The sequence below is a fragment of the Bombyx mori genome, chromosome 1 (assembly GCF_030269925.1).
Source record: "Bombyx mori chromosome 1, ASM3026992v2".
Classification (NCBI taxonomy): domain Eukaryota; kingdom Metazoa; phylum Arthropoda; class Insecta; order Lepidoptera; family Bombycidae; genus Bombyx; species Bombyx mori.
The window spans coordinates 6933952-6945547 of NC_085107.1; the positions used below are offsets into that span (position 1 = coordinate 6933952).

An 11596-nucleotide genomic window follows, 5' to 3' on the forward strand; every position below is an offset into this window, starting at 1 on the left:
GAAAAATTTACCCAATAATGGTACGCTTTAGTTGCAAGTCTGCACGACTGACTGACGTAAATTGTAAGTCTTACGATACGTATGTCCTTTTCTTACGGAGATTTGTTTACGATGTATGTGGTATTTTTTATCGATATTTTCGGAATAATGTCAGTCAGGCAGTCCAGTTCGTTAGAGACACCCCACTGAGTTTCTTGCCGGATCTTCTCAGTGGATCGCGTTTTCGATCCGGTGGTAGATTCTGCGAAGCTCTTGCTAGGGCTAGTGCTGGCAACACATCCGACTTGAGCCCCGTGAGCTCACCTACACGCTAGGGTAACGCTGATATAGCCTCTCAAGGCTATCAGTAAGGTAGGAAAAAAGCCCGCATACTACAGTTTAACTGCTTAATAATAATTTCCCTTTCCTTCAAACTAGAAAGCATGATTACATTGAAAGCATTAAATTATAGGGCGAAAACCTTTTTTATTAGCGATAAACGAATCCACTGGCTTTCTTTCTAGGTGTGGATTGACTAGTTTCTCGGTAGTAAAATAAACAAATATAATTTGATGTAGAACTGTTAGATTCCGGTTGATATCCACAAACTCATATAACTTGTCTAATATCTAAAAAAATGTCAATTATTAATAGTTTTAGTCCCCCAGAACGAGAGTGAATTCAAAATTGACATACTATTTTCGTAAATTTTCAGTAGTGTATATATATACAAGTATGTACGTGCTTACTGCATTTTTGTGTAATTTATTACATAAGACAATGTTTATAGTATCAATCACTTAATACTCGTTTAAAACCGATTATTATTTTCCATAAGTGTCGTGTCACTAAGTGTAAATATTTCTGAAGCATCAGATTATCCGTCCCGAATTCTCCCTTACTCGCAACAATCAAGAAACAGCTGAGATTTCTAAACGACAACGGCGTCGTGCAATCATGGAATGCATAGACAGCTGAATCGATAAACAATAACATTAATGTGTAATTAATACTTTGTAAGCAAGAAACGGCTCGTGTTGTGATAATTGCGTGTGGGAGGTCTCAAGTGCGAATGTGACAATGTTTTTTTCAGTACATGGCTGAGTCAGTCCGCGGGTGGGCTTGGCTATGGCTCGATGGCCCGTAGCCCTCCTGGGTGCTCGCCACACAGCGCGCTTCCCCACCAAGCTCCTAGTGTCGCGGTCAGCCCATTCGCTACACATCAACTGCAGGGTCAAGTAAGCCGTAACAATTGTTCCCGTACACACTTTGTTACAACATCAGATGTATGATGATCGACCACGATGTTTTTAATATTTTTTATTTTTTGCTTACTGGTGGTGGGACCTCTTGTGAGTCCGCGCGGGTAGATATTACTGGAGCCCATAGACATCTACAACGTAAATGCGCCACCCACCTTGAGATATAAGTTCTAAGGTCTTAGTATAGTTACAACGGCTGCCCCACCCTTCAAACCGAAACGCATTACTGCTTAACGGCAGATATAGGTAGGATGGTGGTACCTAACCGTGTGGACTCACAAGAGCTCCTACCACCAGTATATTTGGAGATAATATATATGCCTTATTTCAAGCTTAATAAAGGTCTATAAATCTACGTTCCGCGGACGTGTGTATATTTAAATCGCCGGGCTTTTAAGTTTGTAAAGGATCTTATGTAATATTATGAAACATAGAAAGTATATCGAGACGTGAAAGGCTACTTAGCTTAAGCGATATTTCGCTTGATACGCGAAATTTATGTTTGTAATTAAAGGTGCGTTTTATTTAGTATCATCATCAACGATTCGATGTTTTCAATTGAACTTCGATTATGTGTACATCATTCAAATAGCTAAAGAAGTTGTTTTGTTATAATATTTTTTCAAATTTAAGCTGTAGGTATATACGAGCCATTCGTAAAGTCTCAAAAATGTCGCTTAAGCCTATTTGGTTTCGCCTTTCACCCCTCAATGTAATATAAACTTAACAAGTTTAAGTAGACCCTGTCTATTGTACTCGGGTTTTAAATACGATATTCGGCAATGGGGGTCAACGTGCACTTGTTCTCAATTGGAGTTAGTGAGCGCTTAGTGTGTTCCTGTTTCGCATAAGTATTTACATTTACTGCGTAGACATGTCAGAATCCTTGATTGTAGAACGTTTTATTTACTTAACAATTTCAATATTTTTTTTATTATTATTGAAAGTGGCCAGCCATATTGTATATATTTTTTTAAATCTGTATTAATATACAAATCTACAGTGGTTTTTACGGATGTTCCGTTATAACTACTGAACCATGCATCCGATTGACTTGAAACTTGGTATCCATGTAAAAATACATGTACTTAATGGATAAGCTAATATTTGTATGAGTGTTGGCTTCCCTATAGCAGTTGCGGGGGCGTTAATGATGAGAATCTTTGTGGGGGTGAGAAATAATAATGTTAATTTTAAACGCCCAGCGAAGCGGATGGGTTCAGCTAGTGTTTAATAAAACTATTTGGTCGTAAAAGTCATATTACTGTTATTGAATAAAAATAATAAACGAAAGTACCTACGTCCGAAAGAATGAAACCATTTCAACGGTTCGGTACATTTAGATGGCGTGTTAAGTGTGTTTCATTTTTGTAATTAAATCGAGATTAAAATTTTAATGGCGTACCAAAGGGCCGTAAAATTCTGGCAAATTGGCAACATGGTAGTACAATGATTTTTTTTTTTATTGCTTAGATGGATGGACGAGCTCACAGCCCACCTGATGTTAAGTGGTTACTGGAGCCCATAGACATCTACAACGTAAATGCGCCACCCACCTCGAGATATAAGTTCTAATGAACCGGAGCGTTAAAGTTTTGAGTGGAGGTAAATTGATACCGTTTATTGATAGGCATCTACACTTATTGACTGGACTTTAAATGTGGCTGCTTGAATTACTTCGCTTGAAGTGCCCCAAAAACTTTTTTCACCGGCCTGCCTGCGATGTGCTTAATAAGCTTAATTGGTAGGCAGGGGCTTGGCTCTGCCTCTGGCATTGCTGACGTCCATGAGCGACGGTGATCACTTAACATCAGGAGGGCCGCATGCTCGTCTGCCTACAAAGGCAATAAAAAAAACAACGCATTCCACGGCTTATTATGATATTTTTAGATGTAAAGGAAAATTGCGTTTAATTTTTTTTCTTAATTCTACACAACTATACTTCCGCTCTTTAGATCGGTTGTTAATCATTTCACTTGACAAAATCAAATAGGTACGAGAAAAGTAAATTTTTAGCTAAATTGTAATCGAATTACAAAGTTTTTTAAAAGTTTAAGTTAGTAAGTTAAAAATTTATTTACCGTGAATCCTGTTTTAAGTTTCATTACTAACACGAGTCGATCAGAATATAAAGGCTTTTTTCTAAGTATGTATATAAAGACAAAGACGAAACAGTTCAGTTACTACTAGGGTTGCCAGACGTCCCGGATTTCCCGAGACGTTCCGTATTTTAGGGTTAGCTTAAAATGTCGGGAAGTAAGAAAAATGTAAAGTACGGGACTGACTCTGTCCCGTTTTCGAATCGTATCGTTATAATTGTATTGATTTTTCTAAATATGTTAAAACTGACTTGCTCCTCGGAGAAATATAAAAAAATAAATAATGTCACTATATAATTTTTTTTTATTTGCCCCGGGTAAAAAACTAAATTCCCGTATTTTGCCTCTTTAAGCATTTGCCTGTTATTGGCTGAAAAAAAATCTGACAACCCAGTTACTACCTATATTCTCCACTGTTTGCAAAAGCCTTTTTTTTGTTTAGTAGCTATGGATGACCGTTATAAGAATATTTGAGAACTGTTTTTTTTTAAAACCATTGTTTGGTTCGTCAAAATCCTTGTTTGGTAATTAATAGATTTTTTTATCGAATATCGTTAATTGTGCAAATATTAGCTGTAATAAGTGTATCTGTTATTGTACACTGGTATGCGTACTGTATCTATCATTCTAAGTAGGTACCTACGCAATGCTTCAATGGAGTCTTTTAAAAGCTACAATGTAAGGATGACTAAGACCGAAGAAACAGGTTTAGAACCAAGAAACTGGGTGCAAAGGAATCGGCGACGGGTCGAAATCAGTCTGTAGTGCACATAATATTTCCAATCACGATATTACATAAAAAAAAAATCGAATAAAAAATAAATTATTAATTGAAAAGGATTTAATAAAGGAACGTTTATTTCAAATATGACATTTCCGAACTGTTTTTTTTTTTTTTAATATATATTCCGAATTGCGTAACGGAATACAGATTAACAAATCAGCTGACGCCCAGACGTAGCTCCAGACGTAGCTATTCATACATTGCGAAACGCGAGCATCACAATAATTATTCTGCTTGCATCAAGAAGGGAATTGCTACGTAAGGTCTCATGCCTTAAATTAATTAAAAATATCTAATCCCATCTAATGCTCAATTATTATTCATAATCTAAAACAGTACGAAATATAAATTCGTAATACTATTTTCAGTTCCCGAGCTCTCTGCAACCCATGCAGTCGATGTCGCACGTCAACTCGTACAATCCCATTGGAGTGACATCTATCGGTGAGTGTCGAAATTAAAAGAGTAAGAAATATCTCGGCATTCTTCTTAAATGCATGTTGTATTTTAGTACCAACATTTATCGTCAGATTGCAGTTCACGTGTTTCAGAAATTAACATGAAGGATTTTAATACAAGCTTTAGAGCACAGTTGCTTTATATTCTGTTTGAATGATTTGAATATACCGTAACATAATTATTAATCACATTTGAATTTAGTATTAAAAGAAAACCGTTTCTAAAAAAGTTATCCTCTTCTAGTGCTGAGGGTCGTGACCTGTAGGCTTTACGGAGCACTTTTGTTTCGGTTATGATTTTTTTTTGCCTTTTTAGGCTTGTACGCAGACGAGCATACGGCCCACCTGATGGTGAGTGGTTACCGTCGCCCATGGACTTCAGCAATGCCAGGGGCAGAGCCAAGCCACTGCCTACCGATTTATGTTCTATAAAAAAGCTATATTGTTTCTATTTTTGAGATTATTACACTTGATTTGATTACAGACGGCCCGCCAAGTCCAGGACCTGCATATGCGAATTCCTCTGTTGGTGATTTCTCGCCTAGTCGACATCACGACATCGTCACTTCTTCGGACACGCCGGTCAGATTACCTTTCTGGCCTGAAGGTACGATGCTTATTATGATATTATTATACCAATTTGCTTTTAGGGATTTTAACTATATCCCTTTGTTTGAACGTGGAATCAAAAATTTGAGTTTTAAGAATTTCCAATTCAACTAATGCCATTCTTCATTTTCATCTAGTATAATTCATAACAATTCATTCGAGATGATGAGTTTATTTCTGCCTATAATTACCATGGTAACCTTCTGTTTTAGTTGAAGTGTGCATTGTTCAATCATGTGCAATATTTAATTTTTGGGCAGTTTAGATTTTCTTAAGAAGAAAAGCTCCTATTGCGCTCTTCTTATCTTGGCTAAATCAAAATAAACTTTGATTGGAAAATAAACACACATCTTCTTTACAATCAAAATCAGAAATTTTGATGTCATTGTGTAGTTTTATCAAAATAAAAATTAAGTTAATATATTCAAATTCATATCAGAACTACACGAAAAGCTTTCCGCCGTAGCGGCATCTATAGTTATTTGAGAGAACTGATAGTGTCGGAAAATTTTCGATAGATGGCGTCACTGTGCAGTTTATTGAAGGCATCGCGAGATTAAAGCTCTTTTCGTTTTCAATTAAATACTAAAAGCTCTAGGCGTAAGAGTTATGTTTTTTGCGATATTTTATAGTCATTTCAATTCTAAAATTACCTAAGACATGTTTAATAAACAAATTCCACAAAATTAAAATGAATTTTCATAATTTGCGAATTAGCGAACTTGATCCAAATAATATGATGCAATTAATTGTAACATATATGAAACCGCTTCAAAAGTGTCATTTCAATATATATATTATGTTATTTAAGCTTTTTTTCGGTGTTTTATGCTAGCCGATACGAATACGCGCTTTCAGGCTAAATTGTCTCATGTCACCATTGACCATCGATGATGTCTAGATATCAGATGTTTTAGGATACGTAACGATTAAATAAAGTGCACAATTCAACTAATATTGTAATAAATAAGTTGCCATCCTTATTGAAAAATTTACACACATTAGGTTAACCCTCTGCAGGGCAACGAGAGTATTTTTACTACCATCTTTTTTTTTGTAGTATCTGCATATTTCTGTTCGTATTAGGTCATAATTTTTTAAAGCTGCAACATTCATGAATGTTAAAAAATTAAGTAATAACTTTTCTTCTTTATGAAAGTTGAAATGGTTTTTTTTCATACAATTTCTAGATCGTTATGCCCCGCGAAGGGTTGAGTACATTTACTCTATTTTGGAAAATATGACGCCGCACGCGCCGCTAACACCAACCCCAAGTATTAAAGTGGAAGATATCATTTACGGTACTCTACTAAACTATCTAAGCCCAGCAGAACTGTAAGCGAACGATCAGGGTGGGCCTTCGTTCGACTCGACGCCCAAAAATACTATTGGGTCATTATCCCTACCTATTCTATTCCTGCACCTCGCGGACGGGTAGTTGAGCTCATTAGCTTAACCTGAGAGAATATTCTAGCACTAGTCCTAGCCAGAGCAGTGCAGATTCTACCACCGTATCGAAATCGCGGCCCACTCAGAAGATCTAACGAGAAACTTAGTGGGCTAATCGAGTATGTTATAAGTTACGACTCTAATAGGAAATTAGTTTCGAATTATCAAATCAAATAAATAAAAAATTCAACATAAATGAAAGTACCTATATACTTGTTGAACGTCAAAAGAACTACCGCCAATTCACAAAAACACATCACAAGAATTGGCAAGAAATTCAGCGGGCATGTCCTTTTTTTTTAATATCATTAATCATTTCTAGGAGGTTCGTCGAGCCCTAATCACGGATACGTGCCGTCGAGTAACTTCTCGCCGCCACGTCGTCACGAAGCCGTCACGTCGTCGGACACGGCGGGAGCGCGCTTCTCCTTCTGGCCAGACGGTGACCGTTGGTTTTGTTTAATGTTTCTTATCTTATATCTTATCTATTATATACTTATGCCATATTAACTGTAACCGCTATGTACATCACTGTATACGCTAAACCTTTATGAAGACAATCTTTTATTGTTTTCGTAATATTGAATGGTTGAATTCGATTGGATCGTTTTTTGTGGAATAAATTTTGTTGCAAATTTAATCGTTCTATTTTCTAAAAGTGAATTCTTAGTTTTCATTTTCTTTCTCTTTCTCTCTCTCTTTCTGTCTCTTTTTTCGTCATTTAGCTAGTTTCACTTTTGTTATTATGTGTACTGATTTGAACAAATCTCTATGGTAATTTCTATAATAATTTATATTTTTATACTTTTATTAAGTAGTATATGTTTTTTTTATGGCAGCTTACGAATGGTGAATGTGTCTTGTTGTTGTTGTTGTTGTTGTTTTAAAAACGATTTATTTCTATGGTACATTAACATGTCGTTGTGATTTGTTTTTCATATGCTTGGACGGTGGTAGATGTTGATTTTCGTTGATATTATTCAGTTTACAGGACTGAGATGGAAGATAGTAAAATATTTTTCTGTCTGCGTAGAAAAATAAGGTGAAAGACTAATATTCATATTCAACTTGTGTGATAAAAATACATTAAAACGCCGAAAACGAAATTTGTATTTTAATGGCATTATAATGTTTTCGTGGCGTGCTTCAATTTCACTTATCACAATGTTCTAGCCAACGAAATGCACTTGCGAATTCACATATTCGGTACGAACTTGTTATTGTAATTTTAAAAATCTATTTTTTTTCTTTCTTTCAGTCGGTGTCAAAGAAGAGGCCTCGTCGAGTCTTCTTTCGAACGCGGCTCCTTATTCTAAATGTTTTATGTAAAGACAAAACTGAAGTCTGTGAATGTGCGGAGTCTTATATTATAGTCTCATACATAAAGGGCTTAAAGAAAATGTACGTACAAGCTTATCATTATATAATATATTTAGTTAGAACATAATACATACTATCGGAGCGTGTTATGTACAGTCGTCGTTATGAATTATGAATTACATTGTTTTGTTGTGAATGTAGTTTTTTGTTTGTTTGTTTATTGTTCGATTTGTGGGTATTAAAAATTAAGTGCTAGAAGTACCTAATGTAAGTTTTTGTTGAAAATTTTGACGGTCATATTTTCGTTTAGAATTCCGTTTATAAATCTGATATTTGCAGCTTGGCTCGTATTGTACTATTGTATTGTTTTTTTTTTTAATATTACTGTATGCTTACCGAACGATGAATTTTAAATATAAATATAATAATTGATGAGTTCTGTTTATTCGGGCAAACGGTCGAACTCTCATCAGTGGCGTAGCTACCTAGGGGCCAGGCGGGGCAGTGCCCCGGAGCCCTCAAGCTCAGGGGGCCCTCGAATCCTTACGAATCCTTAGAAATCTTGATCGAACTGAACTTTTGGAAATTTCTCCTATTTTTAAAATAAATATGACAGGTTGCAACCCCACTTTAATCATGAAAACTCAGTTGAGAGAAATTCAAAAGTTATGCCTAGGGAATTCCCCTGAATTATTTCTGTAGGTTGGCAGTGCTGTCAATTTGATGGATAGTGATATGTGCGTTTTATTGCCGATAGTGCCCGACCTTTATATATTAAACTTTTGAATCCTCCCTATTTCGTGTTATTAGCCAAACCTACACCAAGTATTAATTGTAATTTATGTTGTTACTGTTTAACATTTTTATTACCTGCCCTACAGTGCACAAAAAACAGCTAAAGTAGCTTAGGATTTTTAAAGTATTTCATATTTTTATTTGTTAAAACCTAATCAGCTTACATAGCATTGGGGCCCCATTTTTTAATTTGCCCCAGGGCCCTTGGTTACCTAGCTACGCCACTGACTCTCATACGAAAAGAAATATATATATGTATGTACTTTAGAAAATAGAACAATGTGATTATTTGGATCTCGAAATAGCGACGAGAAATCAAAACGGACAATGGTTCACGATGAACGAATCTTTTTTCAACTTCACATTCGATTAGTGAGTCACAGTTGATTTTGTTTTGTTCGCCTAATATCTAGGTTAGCTTATGGGTGTTGAATACGTTTCTACCATAGCTTAAACGGTAGTTCTATGAGTATATCGTATTGTAGTTATGTGTATCGTTCAATGTTACCTATATTAGTGACGTAACTAGCTAGTGTCGTAAGTCCATGCAAAAGCATACGAGTATTTTGTAATCAAGAAATGTTCGTAAGTTATTCGTCTAAAATCTATTTACGTTTATGATATTGTTTTATCACTGAATGTGAATGTTTGTAGTATTATTGTTTCAGTGGAACCAAATTGTATTTTTTTTTGGTAAGTTAAAAAAAAAAAATTAAAACTATTATATTTTAGTGTCCCGTAGTTCTTTGTTCGTATAAATATTTAGTTTAATCATTTACATATAAATCAACTGTAATATATAATATCGGTGTAGTGATCAATGTATAATATAAAATGTAAGAGTGTTTTTAAAATTAGTGATCATGATGTCGAGAAAATTTGGATTCGCTAAAATAAATGTTAGTTATGGCATATGTTTCTTTGAAATCCTCTTCTGCCTTTCTTTGTTGATGGGGCCGTCACTTACCTATGTTTTGGGTAGCAGCATCAAATGAGCCGGATTTAGTATTAAAAAAAATGATATACCCTTAGTACCAGTTAAATCAAATGTGCTCAGAAGCACACAAATATGGCATGTTTCCTATCAGCCCATGGACGTCCACTGCTGGACATAGGCCTCCCCCAAGCCCGCCACAAAGACCGGTCCTGCGCTGCCTGCATCCAGCGGATCCCCGCGAACCTCAATAGGTCGTCGGCCCACCTTGTGGGAGGCCTACCCACGCTACGTCTTCCAGTACGCGGTTTAGTTGCAGTTTAGTACCACAAAATTAAGATATGCGTAATAACGCACCGATAGGCATGTTTAGTCTCACACAAATGAGGTGTGCGTAGTATTGTACAAATTAATCGTGTTTAGTGCTACAGAATATTGAACGAAGATCTTGGTTGTTGTATTTTTGAAAATACTATGAGCTTAACCAACATCTACATATTGTATAGTCCTCCAATGACGCTCACAAGACTATAAAAATTGTAATTAAACCATATATCATGATTAAACATACTTTTACGATTTTATCTTACTTTCATTTTATAACTTTTTCAAATAACAATAAAAGAATAATAAATAATTCAATTTACTCTTAGGTTGTTGACACGTGAGAGTTAATTACGTTATTTTATATACATACATATATCGATTCAAAAACAGTCAGGATTCATTTTGCTTCCCGAAGACTCTTTGATAACACCGATCACTCCATTGTAGGTTTGCTCAAATGCGTTTATTTGAGCAAACATTTGAAAATATTTGTACATAATATAGTTATGTATATCTTGTGTAGAAAACTATTTACCTGTAAGATTCATGTTTAGCGTGCATATTAGCAAAACTTATTTATCTTTTGTTTTTGTACACAGAAGTATGCAGTTTCAAAATCTATACCCAATTATTTTACAAACACGAACTTATAAGTTTTACTTCCCGTAAAACACAAAAGGTAGTAAGTAACAAACAATATAGTTTTTTTTTGTCGAATTTAATTATTTTCATTGATTATTTCATCCTTACCTCTATTTTTGATATTATCCCCAGCAAGTATCAACTAAAATCGCTGTTTTTTGTTCTCATTGTATACATAGCTATAAACTTTGACTAACAGTACCTTAACCTAATGACTAGAACCGACTTAAGCCTCATTGAGCCACTCAAAACTGTTGTTACCAGGGCCTTTCCAATTCTTAGGGTTGTCACCGTCTCTCCTGGGAGGAAGTACTCAAGGATGCGTGGGAATTAATATAGATGTATCGAACTTGTTTTAATAGACAGGTCGATGTGCTATCAACTAATGAAATCAGAAGAGCTGTACGTTTGTCCGTTTAAATCGACTTCGTGGAGCCGGCCTAGAATAATACCAAACCTTTTCGTCCCGCAGAATGGGCAATAGTTATAGAGGCACATACTTGGTGGCAGGGAGAATTGAAAGGTCGTAATATATCACCATTCTGTATATTCTGGTTAGAAGGGCGGGACAGCCCTTAAACTATACAATTGAGACTTCGAACTCATAACTCAAAGTGAGTGACGCATGTCATTTTTACGACATCTATCGGCTCTGTGTGCTTCGTGCAAGTTTTTTAAGGTTCTCGATAACGAAAAAGTTAACTAAAAAATTGTATGCAGTTGGAACGGCGCTGCTAGCGGCAAACGTACACAAACGTTCCAACTCCATACGAATTTGAGTTAACTTTTACGTTATCGAGAACGTTAAAAAATCGTACTAAGCACACAGGTTCAGTCTTAACGAGTTTTCGCAATAAATAAAAAAATAAAAAAATCGATACAACTTCCCGATTCAACCCAATATGAAGTATCGGAGAGTAATAGAATATATCTATAAA

At 35.5% G+C, this 11596-nt stretch overlaps 1 protein-coding gene across 2 annotated transcripts in view; it reads left to right on the plus strand.

Annotated features, from left to right (window-relative positions):
- Nucleotides 1–9667, plus strand: part of LOC101740018 (forkhead box protein L2) — a 49962-nt gene extending 40295 nt beyond the window's left edge. The window contains exons 7-11 of one of the 2 annotated variants that reach the window (XM_012693503.4): nt 1073–1217; nt 4493–4568; nt 5067–5189; nt 6963–7082; nt 7899–9667. In XM_012693503.4, the coding sequence (XP_012548957.2) occupies nt 1073–1217; nt 4493–4568; nt 5067–5189; nt 6963–7082; nt 7899–7969 (535 nt within the window). In that variant the 3' untranslated portion in view covers nt 7970–9667. Of the gene's footprint in view, nt 1–1072; nt 1218–4492; nt 4569–5066; nt 5190–6962; nt 7089–7898 lie in introns of both variants that reach the window. The other variant, XM_004929893.5, reaches the window with a different exon arrangement.
- The last annotated feature ends 1929 nt before the right edge of the window (nt 9668–11596 follow it).